The sequence below is a fragment of the Rana temporaria genome, chromosome 11 (assembly GCF_905171775.1).
Source record: "Rana temporaria chromosome 11, aRanTem1.1, whole genome shotgun sequence".
NCBI lineage: Eukaryota > Metazoa > Chordata > Amphibia > Anura > Ranidae > Rana > Rana temporaria.
The window spans coordinates 159,876,240-159,896,730 of record NC_053499.1 but is presented as its reverse complement, the minus strand read 5'-3'; the positions used below and the strand labels follow the sequence as shown (position 1 = coordinate 159,896,730).

The 20,491-nt window shown below is 45.3% G+C and overlaps 2 protein-coding genes across 2 annotated transcripts in view; one reads left to right on the top strand and one right to left on the bottom strand.

The window, feature by feature from the left end:
• LOC120917936 (IST1 homolog) overlaps positions 1 to 18,161 on the bottom strand; it is a 34,105-nt gene extending 15,944 nt beyond the window's left edge. The window contains exons 1-3 of the mRNA XM_040329565.1: positions 17,980 to 18,161; positions 4,069 to 4,169; positions 1,822 to 2,002 (exon numbers count right to left, since the gene is read on the bottom strand). Of these exons, the coding sequence (XP_040185499.1) occupies positions 1,822 to 2,002; positions 4,069 to 4,156 (269 nt within the window). The 5' untranslated portion in view covers positions 4,157 to 4,169; positions 17,980 to 18,161. The remainder of the gene's footprint in view (positions 1 to 1,821; positions 2,003 to 4,068; positions 4,170 to 17,979) is intronic.
• On the top strand, positions 13,360 to 15,500 carry LOC120916847 (protein PELPK1-like). Its single transcript, XM_040327790.1, has 2 exons — positions 13,360 to 13,446; positions 14,457 to 15,500. Exons 1-2 carry the CDS (start codon positions 13,360 to 13,362, stop codon positions 15,498 to 15,500), a joined length of 1,131 nt encoding a protein of 376 aa, XP_040183724.1.
• Positions 18,162 to 20,491: the final 2,330 nt, after the last annotated feature.

The window sequence follows — 20,491 nt, the reverse complement described above, 5'->3', positions numbered from 1 at the left end:
AACATCTAACCCTAATATTAACCCCTAACCCTAATTCTAACCCCTAACCCTAATATTAACTCCTAACCCTAATATTAACTCATAACCCTAATACTAACCCCAACACCTAACCCTAATATTAACCCCTAACCCTAATACTAACCCCTAACCCTAATAATAACCCCTCACCCTAATACTAACCCTAATATTAACCCCTAATACTAACCCCAACACCTAACCCTAATATTAACCCCTAACCCTAATACCAACCCCTAACCCTAATAATAACCCCTAACACTAATACTAACCCCTAACCCTAATACTAACCCCAACACCTAACCCTAATATTAACCCCTAACCCTAATACTAACCCCTAACCCTAATAATAACCCCTAACCCTAATTCTAACCCCTAACCCTAATATTAACTCCTAACCCTAATATTAACTCATAACCCTAATACTAACCCCAACACCTAACCCTAATATTAACCCCTAACCCTAATACTAACCCCTAACCCTAATAATAACCCCTCACCCTAATACTAACCCTAATATTAACCCCTAATACTAACCCCAACACCTAACCCTAATATTAACCCCTAACCCTAATACCAACCCCTAACCCTAATAATAACCCCTAACACTAATACTAACCCTAATATTAACCCCTAACCCTAATACTAACCCTTAACCCTAATAATAACCCCTAATACTAACCCCTAACCCTAATAATAACCCCTAATCCCAACCCCTAACAATAATATTAAACCCTAACACTAATACTAACCCCAACACCTAACCCTAATATTAACCTCTAACACTAATTCTAACCTTGATATTAACCCCTAATACTAACCCCTAACCCTAATACTAACCCCTAACCATAATACTAACCCCTAACCCTAATACTAATTCCTGACCCTAATAATAACCCCTAACACTAATACTAACCCTAATAATAACCCTAACCCTAATATTAACCCCTAACCCTAATATTACCTCTAACACTAATTCTAACCCTAACCCTAATATTAACCCCTAACACTAACCCCTAACCCTAATATTAACCCCTAACCCTAATACTAACCCCTAACCCTAATCCTAACCCCTTGCCCCAACCCCTAACAAAAATAAATAAATATTATTTCATAAATAATTAAAATAAATAAATAATCAAAACAATAAATAAATAACAAATTAATTAATGAATTAACTAACCCATAACCCCTTACTCTAACTTAACAAAAAATAAAAAATAAATGAATAATAATATTAAATAAATTAAATAATTTAATACATTAACCCCTAATCCTAACCATAAACTCTAACCCCTAACTCCTAACCTGTAACCCTTAACCCTAACCCCAAACAAATACATATGTACAAGAAAAGTATGAAATATGAATAAATAAGTAATAAATAAAAGCAGATAAAAAACCCCAAAAACACAGAAATACATGATGAAACTGATTATATTTTTCTGGGGTGGCTAATACAAAAAAAAAAAGCAAAGCTCAAAAACGCTTTAAAAAAAACGATGCAAAATGCTCAAGAAATTTGCATTAAAACGCAAGACAAAACGCCTGAAAAAATGATCAAAAAGGTGACGCACAGGTGTGACTGCACCCTAAGTTGAGTACACCGGATTTCTGACCAACTCTGATTGCTGTATGTGCCCCCATTGGAGCAATTACCATTCACTTCCTGTCTAAGTGACAGCAACACCGGGACATAGGGTGAGGAGAAATCAGCAGTAAAAGCCAAATGCCGTATTTAACCCTTCCTATTCTATTTTCTAAAAAAAAAATTGGGCTGGAGCCCCACTTTCATTCAAGTCTTACTTCATGGAATGGATTAATCCGAATCGGGCCAACAAGAGGTCACAGTACAACTCCAGGATCTCCATGGCCTCCACCATGTAGTCTTCTCGGATGATGTGCTCCACTCGGATTCTCGCTCGTTCGTCTTTTCTGCACGATAAGTAGTCAGCGATCTCCTTCCTGGACTTCATGGCCATTTCAGCTACAGGGACATAAACACTCAGTGATTAATTGTTATGCAGTGAAATCTCCACTTAATAAATTATATATTTGCTACACCAGCCATTGTGCAGTTATATTATGTAGCACTGCCCCCTTGAGGGGCTGCTTAGAGTCACATGTTCATCTGCACCGCCCTGGCCCTGTAAAGCCTCAAGCCCACCTGACACTCTAGGTTCAGACATTTTGCAGGCACCTTTAAATTACATTTCAACACGCGTCAGATAAAATATTCTCTTAGGTTTTACTGAAACAAAGATACGTGGATAGGAGGATATTAATCAACTGAGTCCTGAATGACAGCCAAGACTCAGGTATGGAACCCCCCCTCCCCAAAACAGTGTAATTACAGTTCAGAACCACAGGTGCAATATATATATATACACACACTGTGACAGGAAGTCAGGTAAATCTGTGGGTGTTGTCACAGATGGAACATACATTTCTGCCTTGTTTAGACAATACACCAATCGTTATTAGGCGTCGGCTGGAAAATGTGCCAGGAAGGCTAAGGGCCGTTGGAAGACTCCAGCTGTTCAGAGTGAGGCAATTAAGGCCTCTATAAGAAGTCCAGAGGGTTACCACTAATTGGCTGCATCACTCCTAAGGCTTTGTGAGTAGGAGAGCAGTGCCAGAAGGTCTTCTGTGGAGGTGAGGAGAGGATTGATTTTTTCTGTGTGATAAAAATCAAAAGACTATTGTTTTGTGCTGTACGACCAGCACTGTCTGCCCAGCAGTAGGCTGTGTTAGACTTCATAGATAGGTTCCTGTGTGCAAGGTAGACGCCCAAAGTGGCTAGGATTTATTTTATGTTTGATTTTGTTTATGCTGTTTGGATGCTTGCAATTGTTTTCCAGCAAGATGGAAAAATAAACCAAAAACTTTGTTTTTAACTGTCTTCGACTGCCAGTCTGTATAAATTCAGTGTGTGGTGAACCCATTCAAGGGGTCACACACCCCGCAACCGAGCTAACTCCTTACAACACACATATTTACAATAGAATAACAGTTAGAGATTGACTAGTTACTGCAGTGTGATATCACACTAAAGGGGAATCCCAGGCTGGCCTAATAAACCTGTATGTCCTAATGAGAGACCAGATAGAATAAGCATAGAATAGGCCGATAGGGACTCTTTAAATAGTAGTAACAGCAGGGGCGGACTGACAACTCATGGGGCCCCCGGGCAATAGAAGATTATGGGGCCCCTGGGCTTACAGATGGCCACCATGCCAGGAGGCAGTGCAGAGGCGGGGCATCTAAAATCTCGGGATTTTCACATCAAAAGCATGTCGGTTTCAGACATATCAGGGACAGATCTAAAAAAAAACATAGATTTTTACATACTGTCCCTGTTTTTACTGAGGCTGGCAACCCTGATGGGGCCCCCTAGTGGCATGGGGCCCTCGGGCAGTGCCCGAGTGACTCAATGGTCAGTCCGCCCCTGAGTAACAGCAATGTCCAGTGTGCAAGGCCTGCAGTGACCTTCACCGGCAGTTGGAGCTCTTTGAATTGTATCTGAGATATGACAGAGTGATGGTAAAGTAAGCAGGACAGCTCAAACTGGTTAGTGGTATTCCTTAAAGTATACTGCTTCCTGTTCCTGTTTCCTGCTGCATCAGCTCAACTGACAATATTGCCGTTCAACCTGCTGGTCTATCCTGGTGGCACATCTACTACACTGAAGACGATACAGACACCCATACACCTGCCAGGCTCTTGCGGCCACTGTTGCAACATCGGTGGCCCTTGAACCGGGGGGTTGTACGAGAAAGCCTTCCCACTACACGTCAGGCTCATCCATCAGGTACGTGACAATTTGCCATGACATGCAGAAACAGCGTGATCGCATGGCGGCTCTGGAGGGGCGCCCGGGCATCCTGGAAGATGAATGGGCGCCATTACAGCACGATGTGCATTATCAACAATCTTTGTCCGCTAAACATGCTGCCTGGCTGGATGACATGGAAAATAGATTATGTAGAAACAATGTAAAGGGCCATTGGCATTCCAGAAAAAAAATGAAGGAATTCAGGACAGAACACTCACTTTTCTTTTTTTCCAGAAGTTTTAGTCGGTTGATAACGAGTCTCAGATTGACCTTCAGCCGCTCAGCTTTAAATCCTGAACCCGGCATGGTGCCTTCTCCTCTAAAAAAAAGAGAGAAATGTAAGTTTACAGTAGGAAATTCCTGTAACTGCACAGTCTATTTGCCTTTAGTAAATGAGCCCCGATGTGTTTAATTCACTGCTCTGACTCATGCATATGTGTGTGTAAATTTCAGCTTGAACCGCTGAGGTCTGTAATCAACAGGATTTTTATAATTGGAAAACAATGAAAAATAAGTTTAATGGTCGAATTATACAACTGGCTTTAAGTAGGAAATATATTCACGTGCAATGTTCCATATATACCTGGAAAAATAATATAAAACATTTTTTTTTCAGTCGTTACCATAACAAACCCATAAAAAAAAAAACTGTATATCAGCAGCATCTCCTGATAACATAAAACAAGGGAGTAAAGGGTTAACCACAAAACAATCCTCTGCTATGTGGCTTTGCCAGGATACACGGTACCGCCGCGTACTCGTCTGGCAGGTGTGCAAATTCTCTTCCTGTGAGTTTGTCTCCATCACGTGGAAGAAAGAAATCCATCGGCGTGCGGGTGATAAGTAATGGAAAAAGACGTACTGAGTCATTGTTTACTTTGAACCTTTTTATCTTCTGTCACAACCATAGCTTGATGGGAAGTAAAGCTAACTGATATCGATTTAAAGCAACCAGCAGGCTCACTCTTCAGAGGTGTGGAGCAAAAGGGGAACCAATGCTGATCCAATCACTCCAATCCCACAAAGGCCGGTTTACGGAAACTAGGCTCAACCGCTTTTTTCTATTGGCTGCAAGTGTAAACGAGCCCTTATAGTGTAATTGTCTGCAAGAGCGTTAATATTTGTGTCATAATATAAACAATTGTCATGATAATTATTATTATTATTGGCCCGGATTCAGAGAGAATTTACGCCGGCGTATCCATAGATACGCCGCGTAAATTCAAATCTGCGCCAGGGTATCTTCTTTCTGTATTCAGAAAGCAAGATACGCCGACATTAGCCTAAGATCCGACTCTTACGCCGTCGTATCTTAGAGTGCATTCTCACGCTGGCCGCTAGGTGGCGCTCCCGTCGTTTTCAGCGTAGAGTATGCAAATTACTTAGTTACGCCGATTCACAAACGTACGTGCGCCCGGTGGTAGTTTTTTACGTCGTTTGCGTAAGTCGTTTTCGTCGTAACGCTGCTCCAGCTATTAGGTGGCGCAGCCAATGTTAAGTATGGATGTCGTTCCCGCTTCGAAATTAGAATTTTTTACGTTGTTTGCGTAAGTCGTTCGCGAATAGGGCTGGACGTAATTTACGTTCACGTCGAAACCAATACGTCGTTGCGGCGTACTCGGGAGCAATGCACACTGGGATATGTACACGGACGGCGCTCGTACAAAACGTCAATCACGTCAGGTCATCATCGATTTACATAAAACACGCCCCACCTTCCACATTTGAATTCCGCGCGCTTATGCCGGCCCCATTTACGATACGCCGCCGCAACTTACGGAGCAGGTGCTTTGTGAATACTGCACTTGCTCCTGTAAGTTGCGTCGGCGTAGCGTAAATACAATACGCTGCGCCGCCGTAACTTAAAGCGCAGCTACGTGAATCTACCCCATTGCTACTATGACTATAACTTATTTGGTTCTTCACACCGGCGCCAAAAATACAGCGTATTTAGGGTTTCAACTGTTCTTTTTTTTGTGATCTAGCACCGCGCTTAGATCATTAAAATAATTACAAAAATCTGTGTTAGGCTGCATGTACATGGGCGTATACGTTTTTGCATATCTTGCTGCTAAGATGTTGCTAAGAGACTCTTAAAGCGGAGTTCCACCCAAAATCGTAACTTCCGCTGTAAGTACTCCTCGCCCCCTTACATGCCACATTTGGCGTGTATTTTTTTTTTTTGCGGGGAGTGGGGGCTTCGTCAGGAGAGGGACTTCCTGTACCACTTCCCCCTTCCGCCTACAGGCCGCCTAGGCTCCTCCTCCTCTCCCCCTAGGTTAAGGTGGCCAGATTTTTTTTTTTTACTTATCTTTTATTTATGTTTTTTTCCAACAAACAGTCACAAATACTACAACTGACAAGATGTAATTACAACTTCAATACATTCTCCTTCAGTTTTTTTTTTCTTTAACAGTCATCATTCCTATTACCACTCTTATTTAATACCCCCAAACAACCAACCTCCTCCCCCCCTCCCCCCAAAAAAAAAAAAAAAAAAAAAAAAAAAAACCCATAGAAACCCCCCCCCCTCCCCCCCTCTCTCCTCTCCCGAGACGTAGGACTAATTCTTTCAAATTCCTTCTCCTCTCCCCTGCCTTTACTCTAATAACTTCTTCCCTTCCTCCGATCTTATAAATGCGTTCCATCCTGACCATGCTTCTTCATACTGTGTCCTCCTGTTCTGCGCTGAATGCACCAAATCTTCCATTGCACTAACCTCTTGAATCCTTTTAAGCCAACCTACAATAGAGGGGGGGCGTGAATCCCTCCACCTCAACGTTATTCCTGCCCTTGCTGCATTAACCATATGAGGCACTACGGACCTCCTATACTTCTGCACCGGTATCTGTGAGCTATGTAGCAGAAAAAATGCGGGATCATCTGGGATCACCTCTTCCTCAAATTTTTGTAAAATTCTTCTCACCTCCTCCCAATACCGTCTGATTTTTTGGCAGGACCAAAAAATATGGATCAAAGTTCCTTGTTCTCTATCACACCTCCAGCACCTTTCATCTGCTTCTTCATCAAATTGATGTAATCTTTCTGGGGTGTAATACCATTGTATAAGGAGTTTATAGTTAGCTTCTTGTGTCTTTGAGCATACCGAAGAATTGAATGCTAGGTAAATTATTTGTTTATGCTGACTTGGGGTAAAGGTTCTCCCCAAGTCCCTCTCCCATTTCCGCATTCCGGGCATCACAAATTCTTCCGGTGGCATGTTCAAAAACCCATACATTTTAGATAAAACTCTTGATATTGGTTCCACCCCATTACAATAAATTTCCATTGTTGTCAGCTGCCTTTGAAATTCAGTTACCGAGCCCAGAGATCTTACAAAATGACTTACTTGAAGCGCCTGCCACGTTGAGAGTTCAAATAAACCTCCCACCTCCGTCAGATCTCCGATCGATGGCCAGGCATTTGGCTTTAAAAAATCCGAGACCTGTCGGAGGTTCTTTCCTTTTAGCTTTTCAACTATATCCTTCTCCATCCCTGGGATAAAATTAGGATTACCAATTATGGGTAACAGTGGTGATTTACTTGGTGTATATTTCTTATCTCCACAAACTTTTGCTGAAATTAACAGTGTGGGGCCTATTATAGGGTGTCTCTTAAGTTGTCTAGGAAGAGCCGCGTAGCACCAGGGTGCTCTACACAAAGGTATCTGACTTATGTACTGCTCTATACTTACCCAACGTTTACACTCCCCATGTCTACACCAGTCTACCAACCTGGTCAAATGTGTTGCTCTATAATATTTTATTATATTTGGGACTGCCATCCCTCCTACACTTTTAGGCATTCTCAGCAGATCTCTTTTAATTCTGGCTTTTTTCCCTGCCCAAATAAATTTCATAAACAGGGTATTCACCTGTCTAAGAAAGGTCATTGGTATAGAGATTGGCAGTGCCTGAAATAAATACAGAACCTTTGGCAAAATGCACATTTTAACTATACTTCCTCTCCCGAACCACGAATGCATTCCATTTCTCCATTTATCTAACAAAATTCGTATTGCATTGTATAGTGGGGGAAAATTCAATGCATATATATTTTTAATCTCTGATGATATATATGTACCTAAATATTTTAATACCTTCCCCCATTTAAATTTAAAATTCTGTTTTATTATGTCGCCTATAGGTTCTGGGATTGCCACCTTCATTGCCTCAGATTTTGTTTTATTTATTTTCAGGTTCGATATCCTCCCATATTTCTCTATTTCTCTTACCAGGTTGGGGAGTGATACATGAGGGTTGGTCACTGAAAAGAGCAGGTCGTCCGCGTATGCAGCTACTTTATGTACCTGGTCTCCCATCTCGATTCCCTGGATATTCGCATTTTGTCGTATTCTATTTAACAGGGGCTCTAATGTAAGAGCGAACAACAGGGGCGACAGGGGGCATCCCTGTCTTGTTCCGTTCGTAATTCCAAAAGGGGGTGATATTACTCCATTAACCCTTACTGAGGCACGTGGGCTTGTGTACATACTCATGATCCATCTGACCATCCGCTCCCCCAAGCCCACTTGTCTCAACACTTGCTCCAAAAAACGCCAACTCACTCTGTCAAACGCTTTTTCTGCGTCAGTGTTCAAAAATACACAGGGAATTTTTTTCTTTCCAACATAATGCACCAGATTAAGGATTTTAATCGTATTGTCTTTTGCTTCCCTCCCTGGCACAAAACCCACCTGGTCCATGTCCACTAAATCTGCTATCAATGGTTGCAGTCTAGACGCTATTATTTTAGAGAAGAGTTTTAGATCAGCGTTTAACAATGATATAGGCCTATAACTACTACACTCTGCCGGATCCTTCCCCTCTTTAGGGATCACCGTAATATGAGCCAGCAGTGCCTCTGGGGGAAAAACCGCCGTTTCCCCCACTGCATTAAAGAATTTTGTCATCTGCTCGTTTAGTATTCTGGAAAATTCCCTGTAATAACTTACCGAAAATCCATCGGGACCTGGAGATTTCCCAACTTTGACTTTCTTTAAATTTTCCTCTACTTCTTCAGTAGTTATAGGGCTCTCTAATTTCTTCCGAACCGGTGATGGCACTCTAGTTAATCCTGCCGCGGAAAGATACTCCTCCGTCTCCAACTTTGTATCTGCTTCTGATGGTAAGTTATATAACCCCGAGTAAAATTCCCCAAATGTTTGGGCTATCTCTCTAGGTTTTTTTATAAGCTGTCCCTCTTTCCCTTTAATCTGCGGAACATATATCGACCTGCTCTTTTCCTTGAGTTTCCCTGCCAATAATTTACTACATTTATCGCCTAACTCATAATTGACCTTCTTTCCTCTTTGTATGATCGCTTTGGCTTTAAACCGCATAATCTCTGAAATCTGCCTCCTTAATTGTCCTAGCTCTCTCCCCACCTCGGGTGATTGTTTTTTTTTGTGTTGAAGTTCTAATTCCTGGATTTCCTCTAATATCTCCCTGATCTGTTTTTCTCGTTTTTTCTTTAAGTACGATCCATGTTTTATCAGAATTCCCCTGATTACTGTTTTATGAGCTTCCCACACCATACTAGGGTTACTCCCTGGCGTATCATTGACCTGAAAGTATGCCTCAATCTCCCTAGCGACATCCTCTCTTACTTCTGAATTTTGCAACAAACTCTCGTTTAATCGCCATATTCTATCTTGAGCAAATACATCCGCCGAAAGGGAGAGGCCTAGGCTAATCGGTGCATGGTCTGACCATGTTATGTTCCCAATAGTTGTCTCCGTTACTGAGGTAATCAGATAATGAGGGATAAGAAACATATCTACCCGAGTATATACTTGATGTGGATTAGAAAAAAAGGTATAGTCCTTTTCATCTACATGAAGGATCCTCCATACATCCACTAATTGTACCTCGTGTAGTTTCCTTATTATCCCCCTTCTGATACTCCCTGACACCGATGAGGTCCCTGAAGATGCATCTATTCCTGGGTCGAGCGTGATGTTGAAATCCCCTCCCAAAATTAATTTACCCTCTGAAAATTCATCCAATTCTGTAAGAGCTTTTTTAATAAATATGTCTTGTTTCGTATTTGGTGCATACAGCGAAGCCAGAGTCACCTTAACCCCTCCTATGCTACCTTTCAGGAAAAGGAACCTGCCACTAGAGTCCAGGCGTTTATCTTGTAAAGTCCAAGCGACTCGATTTGAAATCAGGATTGATACTCCCTTTGTTTTCGCCTCCTGGTTCATTGCGTGGTACACGCATGGAAAAAATCTATTCTGGAGAAATGGCAGGCTCCCTCCCCTGAAATGAGTTTCCTGTACAAAGGCCACATCCGTCCCCCAATTCCTTAAGTCTTTCAAAAGCATTTTTCGTTTTTCTGGAATATTCAGTCCTCTAGCATTCAGTGAGGTTACTTTTATAGTCCCCATCTCGAAAATCAGAGAGAGGAGAGAGAGAGAAGAAAAAAAAAAAAAAAAAAAAAAAACCCAACCTACCCCCCTCCCTCCCTTAAATCAACCCCAGTCCCTCTTCTCTAGCCCTAAGGAAAAATACCACCCAAGACTGGATCCTTCTCCAGTAGTCACCGTGGGTGTGTACCTACTCTGGGGGAAATAACGGAGCGGTCAAGTAGCACCGTCCAGCCCCACTCCACTCCACTCCTCTCCTCCCCCGACCCTCTTCCCATCCTGCTTCCCCATCTTCCCCTCCTCTCAATCCCCCTATCTCCCGCTCTCCTACGTCTCTTCCCCCCCCCTTCCCCTTCCCTCTCCTCATCCCCCCTCCACCATTCTATGCTTCCCTTCCTAGTTTCTTTCTACTGCTTTTCTCATTCCTCTTACTTATCTCAACTCCCCACCAGAAAACCAGGAAACAGGTTAAACTCACTCTCAGTAATCCTCTAACATTATAGAAATACCCTCATCATCTCTAACAGAGGGGGGAAGAGAAGAGAGAAAAAAAAAAAAAAAAAAAAAAAAAAAAAAAAGGGAAAAACCCCAAGAGAAAAGGGGGGGGAAGAGAAAGAAAAAAAACATAGGGGAGCTAAATCATTTATTCCGGTCCCCCCTTTCGATCCCCCCTTTCCCAGCCTCATGTCCCTTATGAGGCCTGAAAGGAAGATAAGACCCCTAATTCCTCCGTGGTGCGCCTCCCCCACCAACCCCCCACACACCCCCTTATTGTGCTAAATATTTATATCAGAGTGTATGTATCTATATATATGAATCTACTTCACATTTCACCCTTCTACTCATCCCCTATCTATCTTATCTACATTATTTAACATTAGCAGATACAGCTCAAATACAGTCCGGATACAGATACGGTCCAGTACTATCTGTGATTTCTATAAATCTGTGAGTCTGTGAAACGAAAACACTCAAAACACAAAAAAAAAATAATAATTTTTAAAGGTATCTGCTAATTACCTAAATGAGCCTGCCTTATTCCCAAACCTCCTCTCTCATTATTTCTCTTTTTCCCTGGCTACTTTATCTACTTCTTAATTTAGCAGATACAAAATCCAGTGTTATCTGTGAATTCTGTGAATCTGTGAAATAGTGAAATAGTGATTCTGTAACATACTACACACCGCAACCAAAAAAGAAGAAGAAGAAAAGGGAAGGGAAAAAAAAAAATTTCCCCTTTCTTCTTCCCCCCCTACTCCATATTCCTGGAGCTCCTTAATAAAAAGTAACTATATATATTTATATTTATATTTAAACAAGGGGGGCGAGAGAAAAAACCCCCCCCCTCCACTCATCCCCAAATACCCCCCCCCCCCTCCCCCCAAAAAAAAAAAAAAAAAAAAATTCCTCCATCCTCCTCTTTGTCCTGTGCAATTTGTGTCTCGTGTCTCAATTTCCTTAAATTTCTTAAGTTTCTCTTCTTATTGCCTATATCCTGTATCCTCTTGTAAATATGTGCAAATTCAGTGAAGGGGTCGGGCAAAAAAAAAAAAAAAAAAAAAAAAAAAAAAAATCAGGAGAGAGGGAAAAACCAAACCCTTCCCTCCTCTCCCCTCAAAACTAGGGGGGCAGGGGGGAGCGGGGGGGAGGGAGCCAAGCCACAAAAAAAAAAAAAAAAAAAAGGGGCACAAGGGACCCCCCCCCTAAACGTCCTGGGCCTCTTCAGGGTCCTTCCCTCTTCCGCCTCTCCTCTACTTCTGCTTAGCCCTATCTTCTTAACTTTGATAGTTGTAGCCAATCTGGGACTTCTATTGGTTCTATTCCCATCTTTTCAAACAAACCAGGAAGCTCCTCATGCTGCTGCAGGAGAAAGGACTCTGCTCCCTTTCTTATTGTCACGGATATTGGATAACCCCATCTATAGTTCCCACCAACCCCCTTTACTTTGTCCAGCAGTGGGCGCAACATTGCTCTTCTTTGTAGCGTAGCCCTCGATAAGTCCGGGAGAATTTTAATTTGTGCCCCTTCCAGCACTACCTCCCCCGCCTCCCATGCAGCTCTACTGACCATCTCTTTATGAGAATACCTATGGAAGCATCCAATTATATCCCTCGGTCTGTCCAGGTTCGTTGAACGGGGGCCCAATGCTCTATGCAACCTTTCAAATTCAAACCCCTGAGGGGGAGGCGAGCCCACCAATTGATTACATATCCCATTTATAGTCGTCTGCAGGTCCTCTTTTTCCACTGTTTCGGGGACCCCTCTGAACCTTAAATTCCTACGTCTGCTACGGTCCTCCATTTCTTCCAACCTAAGCTGGATATAGTCTACTTGGGACATTTTAACACTGTATATCTGCTCTATTGCAGTGACCCTTGCATCCAAATTTGTCAACAGTAATTCATCTCTCTCCAACTTATCTGCTATCTGCTGGACTTCTCCTCGTATCGCCTCCGCCTCCTTACGGTGGGACTCCTCCATGCGGTGCACCAATGCTTCCATATCTGCTTTGGTAGGGAGAGCTTGTAACATGGCTTTTAATATACTCAATTCAGTCTCCTGCGGGGGCTGTGGGAACTGTACCTGAGACATTTCTATTCCCCTCCGCTCCTGATCTCTCTCCTCTCCAACTTCCTTTCCTCCTGTACACAGCGTATCCGTCTCTGCTGACACCGTCGGGAAGGGAGAGAGAGTAATTGTCGGCGTCTCCCCAAGCGTCACACTACCATGTGACCCGGTCTCGCGGTGTTTGCTTGCAGCTGATCTCGTCAGGGGAAAGTACCGCTGTATCTCCGGCTGGGACGGGTAAGTCTGTTTTGCCCTTTTGGATGTCCTGGAAGGTCCCGAGGATCCAGACAGCCGTGCCTGTAGTGGTTCTTTCCGCGGCTCCTTTCCTGGTGAGTTGACAACTTTCCTCTCGTCCACTTTTTCTCTCCTCATCCCCCGTATCCTTCCGCTGTTATTCAGCTATCTGTTACAGTCTCCTCCGCAGTGCTATACTGTAGCTGCTACTCTTCCCTGCTAGGATCGCCAAAAAGCCACAAGCTCTGCTTCGCTACGGGTTCATGTCCGGGAGTTTCACATGAGAGGGTTCAATCAGGGTTCAATCAATCATACACTCTCGGTCGGGTGGGAGTACATGGCGTGGTGTGTGGAGCGGAGCCTGTCTGATCCTACTCCACCATCTTCCGGTCACACCCCCCAGGAGCCACCACCATGTTTCACGGTAGGGATGGGGTGTTCAGGGTGATGTGCAGTGTTCGGCCAGATTTTTTAAATGAAATCCGGGGACATATTTTTTCTTTACTAGTAATGGCAACAATCAGTGACTCTCTGCCTGTCGCCGCCGTGCCTCACAGCCTCACTCTTTGGGCCCCGGCTACTACTGGATGGGGAGCGGAGGAAGATCACTCCTCCAGGGAAGGCAAGGAGATAGGCAGGTGGCTGGCCAGGATTTGAGCCAAGGCAGAAGAACATGCGAGCGAAGCTGAATGGTCATGCGCCCAAAACTGAAGAAATATTCCCTCCGCTCCGACCAGCACATGATCATCAGAAAGGGGCACAGATAATGGGAAAAATTCAACCCCCCTATGCTAGTAGGCACGGCGGAGCAGGGGTGTGTAATTCAATTTTTTTTATTTTAATTCTGCACTGATTGTTTTTTAAATTGCCCCTGCCCCCTATTAAATCCAATCTGGGGACAAAACCAGGGACCGACTTGGTCCGGGGACAGTGTACTCAATCAGGGGACTGTCCCCTGAAACTGGGGATGTCTGGTCACCCTACCCTAGGTGGCCCCTCCCTCTAGGCAATCTCCTGGGACACATGACAGGTCCCAGAAGATCGCCTATCCACTACGAGAGCGCAGCGCGACTCGCGCATGTGCAGTGCGCGCCCGGCCGTGAAGCTTCAAGCCCCAGGCCCTGGTGGTGAATAAGCTTCAAATGATTGTTTACTTTATAATGATGATCCGCTGTGTCAGTGATAATGAATGTTAGTGACGTATTCTGGATCACATGCTCGGTTCATATTGAACTCTGTTGACAGAAGCGATTATATCTGTGCTTTGTGTGAGGGAAAAAAAGGCCGGCCTCCTCCATACAGGAGTTTCTGTCAGGTTATTATCGGCTGAAACTTGAGTAATGTTCTCCCACAGGAGGTAGGCCCGAAACCTGCCAGACCGGTCTGTGACAGAGAGCTGCGGTCAGCTGACATCCATGAGAGGCTCTTCTATAGAGCCCTATCCTTTCCATAAGTTCAGCTGAGCGTCCCTCACACACCGAGAGAGCGTCAGCTGAGCGTCCCTCACACACCGAGAGAGCGTCAGCTGAGCGTCCCTCACACACCGAGAGACCGTCAGCTGAGCGTCCCTCACACACCGAGAGAGTGTCAGCTGAGCGTCCCTCACACACCGAGAGACCGTCAGCTGAGCGTCCCTCACACACCGAGAGAGCGTCAGCTGAGCATCCCTCACACACCGAGAGACCGTCAGCTGAGCGTCCCTCACACACCGAGAGAGTGTCAGCTGAGCGTCCCTCACACACGAGAGAGCGTCAGCTGAGCGTCCCTCACACACCGAGAGAGCGTCAGCTGAGCGTCCCTCACACACCGAGAGAGCGTCAGCTGAGCGTCCCTCACACACCGAGAGAGTGTCAGCTGAGCGTCCCTCACACACCAAGAGAGCGTCAGCTGAGCGTCCCTCACACACCGAGAGAGTGTCAGCTGAGCGTCCATCACACACCGAGAGAGCGTCAGCTGAGCGTCCCTCACACACCGAGAGAGCGTCAGCTGAGCGTCCCTCACACACCGAGAGAGCGTCAGCTGAGCGTCCCTCACACACCGAGAGAGTGTCAGCTGAGCGTCCATCACACACCGAGAGAGCGTCAGCTGAGCGTCCCTCACACACCGAGAGAGCGTCAGCTGAGCGTCCCTCACACACCGAGAGAGCGTCAGCTGAGCGTCCCTCACACACCGAGAGAGTGTCAGCTGAGCGTCCCTCACACACCGAGAGAGTGTCAGCTGAGCGTCCCTCACACACCGAGAGAGTGTCAGCTGAGCGTCCCTCACACACCGAGAGAGCGTCAGCTGAGCGTCCCTCACACACCAAGAGAGCGTCAGCTGAGCGTCCCTCACACACCGAGAGACCGTCAGCTGAGCGTCCCTCACACACATAGAGAGCGTCAGCTGAGCGTCCCTCACACACCGAGAGACCGTCGTCTGCCCAGCCAGTCAAGCAGAACGTTAGAAGAAAAGCCTATTTTTAGGCCCCGATGCACTTGAGTTTCTACAGTGCCTTGAAGAAGTATTCATACCCCTTGACATTTTCCACATTTTTTCATGTTACAACCAAAAATGTAAACGTATTTTATTGGGATTTTATGTGATAGACCAACACAAAGTGTCACATAATTGTGAGGTGGAAAGAAAATTATAAATGGTTTTCAACATTTTTTACAAATAATTATGTGAAAAGTGTGGGGGGGCATTTGTATGGCGCCCCCCGGAGTCAATATTTTGAAAAAACCCCTTTCTTTGCAATTAAAGCTTTGAGTCCTTTTGGGGGTGTCTCTACCAGCTTTGCCCATCTAGAGAGGAACATTTCTCCTCCATTCTTCTTCTTTGTAAAATATCTCAAGCTCTGTCAGATTGGATGGAGAGCGTCTGTGATCAGCAATTTTCAAGTCTTGCCACAGATTCTCAATGGGATTTAGGTCTGGACTGTGACTGGGCCATTCTAACACATGAAGAGGCTTTAATCTAAACCATTCCATTGTAGCTCTGGCTGTACTTTGGGGTCGTCATTCTGTTGGAGGGTGAACCTCCGCCCCCCGGTCTCAAGTCTTTTGCAGACTCTAACAGGTTTTCTTCTAAGATTGTCCTGTATTTGTCTCCATCCATCTTCCCATCAACTCTGACCAGCTTCCCCGTCCCTGCTGAAGAAAAGCATCCCCACCACATGATGCTGCCACCACCATGTTTCACAGTTGGGATGGTGTGTTCAGGGTGATGTGCAGTGTTAGTTTTCCCCCCACATAGCGTTTTGCTTTTAGGCCAAAAAGTAAAATTTTGGTGTAATTTGACCAGAGCACCTTCTTCCACATGTTTGCTGTGTCCCCTCCCCCACATGGCTTCTCACAAACTGCAAACAGGACTTCTTATGTCTTTCTTTCTCCAATGTCTTTCTTCTTGTCACTCTTCCATAAAGGGCAGATGTGTGGAGAGACCACTAATAGTTGTCCTGTGGACAGATTCTCCCCCCTGAGCTGTGCAGCTCCTCCAGAGTTACCATGGGCCTCTTGGCTGCTTCTCTGATGAATGCTCTCCTTGCCCGGCCCGGTCAGTTTAGGTGGACGGCCATGTCTTGGTAGGTTTGCAGTTGTGCCATACTCTTTCCATTTTCCGATGATGGAATGAACAGAAGCTCCGTGAGATCTTCAAAGCTTGGGAGATTTTTTTATAACCTAACCCTGCTTTATACTTCTCCACAACTTCATCCCTGACCTGTCTGGTGTGTTCCTTGGCCTTCGTGATGCTGTTTGTACACTAAGGTTCTCTAACAAACCTCTGAGGGCTTCACAGTATTTATACTGAGATTAAATTACACACAGGTGGACTCTACTTACTAATTGGGTGACTTCTGAAGGCAATTGGTTCCTCTAGAATTTAGTTAGGGGTATCGGAGTAAAAGGGGCTGAATACAAATGTCCCCCCCCCCGCACACTTTTCACATATTTATTTGTAAAAAATTAGCAAAATCATTTTTCATTTACCTTCCACTTCACAATTATGTGACACTTTGGGGCAGATTCACGTACAGCCGTGCAAAATTGTGCGGGCGTAACGTATCTGATTTACGTTACGCCTCCGCAACTTACACGGGCAAGTGCTGTATTCTCAAAGCACTTTCTCCGTAAGTTGCGGCGGCGTAGCGTAAATCACCGGGCGGAATCCAAATTCGGCGGGTAGGGGGCGTGTATCATTTAAATCAAGCGCGTCCCCGCGCCGAACTAACTGCGCATGCGTCGTCCGTAAAATATCCCAGTGTGCATTGCTCCAAATGACGTCGCAAGGACGTCATTGGTTTCGACGTGAACGTAAATGACGTCCAGCCCCATTCACGGACGACTTACGCAAACAACGTAACTTTTTAAAATTTTGACACGGGAACGACGGCCATACTTAACATTGGCTGCGCCTCATATAGCAGGGGCAACTTTACGCCAGGAAAACCCTAACGTAAACGTTGTATCTGTACTGCGTCGGCCGCGCGTACGTTTGGGAATTCGCGTATCTAGCTAATTTGCATACTGGACGCGGAATTCGACGGAAGCGCCACCTAGCGGTCAAAAAAAAAATGCAGTTTAGATCCGACGGCGTAAGAGACTTACGCCTGTCGGATCTAAGGGATATCTATGCGTAACTGATTCTAAGAATCAGTCGCATAGATACGACGGCGCTAGGCAGAGATACGCCGTCGTATCTCGGTTGTGAATCTGGGCCTTTGTGTTGGTCTCTCACATAAAATCCCAATAAAATACATTTACGCTCTTGGTTGTAACATGAGAAAATGTGGAAAATGTCGAGGGGTATGAATACTTTACACCCGTGCTTGTGTATAGAAAACCTGACATTTAAAGGGACATACATCACATTTCCAGGGACTGCCTTTCCAGACCTTTATATCAGGAATAGCGAGCAATGGGGATAGTACAAGTCTAAACGAACGCTTTGCGGGATTTATGAAGGCGAAGGTCCTTACCTGAGCGGACTCCAGACAGGTCCTGACGGCGTAAGGAAGAGGAGTGAGACTCTGGAGGATGTAGTCAGGCTGGATAGATCAGTGTTATGGTATGTGTGGTAGGAAGAGGAAGGCACGTGTTGTGTTTAGTGACATCATCGCTGGGTGTGGATCATGTGACATGTGTGATCATCACACTGATCCCTTACCTGGGTGTGGGCGAGCGCTCACCTGTCACACACACTGCACTGCCGCTGTGAAAATAACACAGGGAGAGCTGAGTGTGGATAGACAGGCTGGAAAATGAAAGGGGTTGTAAAAGTTTGTTTTTTATTTTCCAAATCAGGTTCCTTTAACCACTTAAGGACCGGACCAATATGCTGCTAAATGACCCAAGGGGTTTTTACAATTCGGCACCGCGTCGCTTTAACAGACAATTGCGCGGTCGTGCGACGTGGCTCCCAAACAAAATTGGCGTCCTTTTTTCCCCACAAATGGAGCTTTCTTTTGGTGGTATTTGATCACCTCTGCGGTTTTTATTTTTTGCGCTATAAACATAAATAGAGCGACAATTTTGAAAAAAATTCAATATTTTTTACTTTTTGCTCTAATAAATATCCCCCAAAAAGATATATAAAACATTTTTTTTCCCTCAGTTTAGGCCCATACGTATTCTTCTACCTATTTTTGGTAAAAAAAATTGCAATAAGCGTTTATCGATTGGTTTGCGCAAAATTTATAGCGTTTACAAAATAGGGGATAGTTTTATTTTTTTTATTTTTTTTTACTACTAATGGCGGCGATCAGCGATTTTTTTTCGTGACTGCGACATTATGGCGGACACTTCGGACAATTTTGACACATTTTTGGGACCATTGTCATTTTCACAGCAAAAAATGCATTTAAATTGCATTGTTTATTGTGAAAATGACAGTTGCAGTTTGGGAGTTAACCACAAGGGGGCGCTGAAGGAGTTAGGGTTCACCTAGTGTGTGTTTACAACTGTAGGGGGGTGTGGCTGTAGGTGTGACGTCATCGATCGAGTCTCCCCTATAAAAGGGATCACTCGATCGATGCAGCCGCCACAGTGAAGCACGGGGAAGCCATGTTTACATACGGCTCTCCCCGTTCTTCAGCTCCGGGGAGCGATCGCGAGGGGGCGGCTATTCGAAACGAATAGCCGCGCCCTCGTCCCGGATCGCTCCTGAAGTCACGGGAACCGCCGCATGTCCCGGGGGGGGGGGGTCCCGATCGGGCCCCCGACCCACGTCTAGGCAGGGACGTACAGGTACGCCAATGTGCCTGCCCGTGCCATTCTGCCGACGTATATGTACATGCGGCGGTCCGGAAGTGGTTAATCTTGTGCATTGTGGGTTCCCTTACCTTTTCCTTCTATTTCCCTTCTAAATGTATTTTTTCTTCGTCTGAATTTCTCACTTCCTGTTCCTCCTCAGTAAGCTTGCCCCCGTCATCCGAGACGTTCTGGCTGGGGGTTAGGCAGCATGCTCGCCCCCCTCATTTGGGAATACATCCCTGTAGGGAGACGCAGGGATGTAGTGGCCTGGTAAGGAAGGGGTTAAGGTACAGTCAGGGGCGGACTGACCATTGATGCACTCGGGCACTGCCCGAGGGCCCCATGTCACTAGGGGGCCCCATCAGGGTTGCAAGGCTCAGTAAAACCAGGGACAGTACAGTATGTAAAAATCTGTGTTTTTTTTACATCTGTCCCTGATATTTTCGAAACCGAAATGCTTTTGATGTGAAAATCCCGAGATTTTAGCTTCCCCGCCTCTGCACTGCCTCCTGGCGTGGTGGCCATCTGTAAGCCCAGGGGCCCCATAATGTTCTATCGCCCGGGGGCCCCATGAGTTGTCAGTCCGCCCCTGGGTACAGTAGACTCCGATGTGAAAAAAAAGTAGTTTTCTAATTATCATATATACTCGAGTATAAGCCTAGGCACCTCATTTTACCACAAGAAAATGGGAAAACCTATTGACTCGAGTATAAGCCTAGGGTGTCCATCTGCATGCCTCAATGTGCCCATGCCTCACTGTGCCCATGCTTCACTGTGTCCATGCCTCACTGTGTCCATGCCTCACTGTGCCCATGCTTCACTGTGCCCATGCCTCACTGTGTCCATGCCTCACTGTGCCCATGCCTCACTGTGCCCATGCCTCACTGTGCCCATGCCTCACTGTGGCCATGCCTCACTGTGTCCATGCCTCACTGTGCCCATGCCTCACTGTGCCCATGACTAGACTGACGTTTAACATGGGAGTCTATGGAAGGGGTGCCCAGCTTTGAAAAATCGGTGCTTCCCAGCCATAGGTCCTCCAGACAACAAACTTTGCACACTTGTAGAGGAGAAATGGGGCTACATGTGTGCCAATTCCCGGGTCCAGGGGACCTATGATCGGCCGGTACCGGGCCACCAAATCACTGGAGAAATTACAGTTTAACATAGGAGTCTATGGAAGAGGTGCCCGGCTTTAAAAAATCAATGCTGCCCGGTCGTAGGTCCCCCGGACAACAA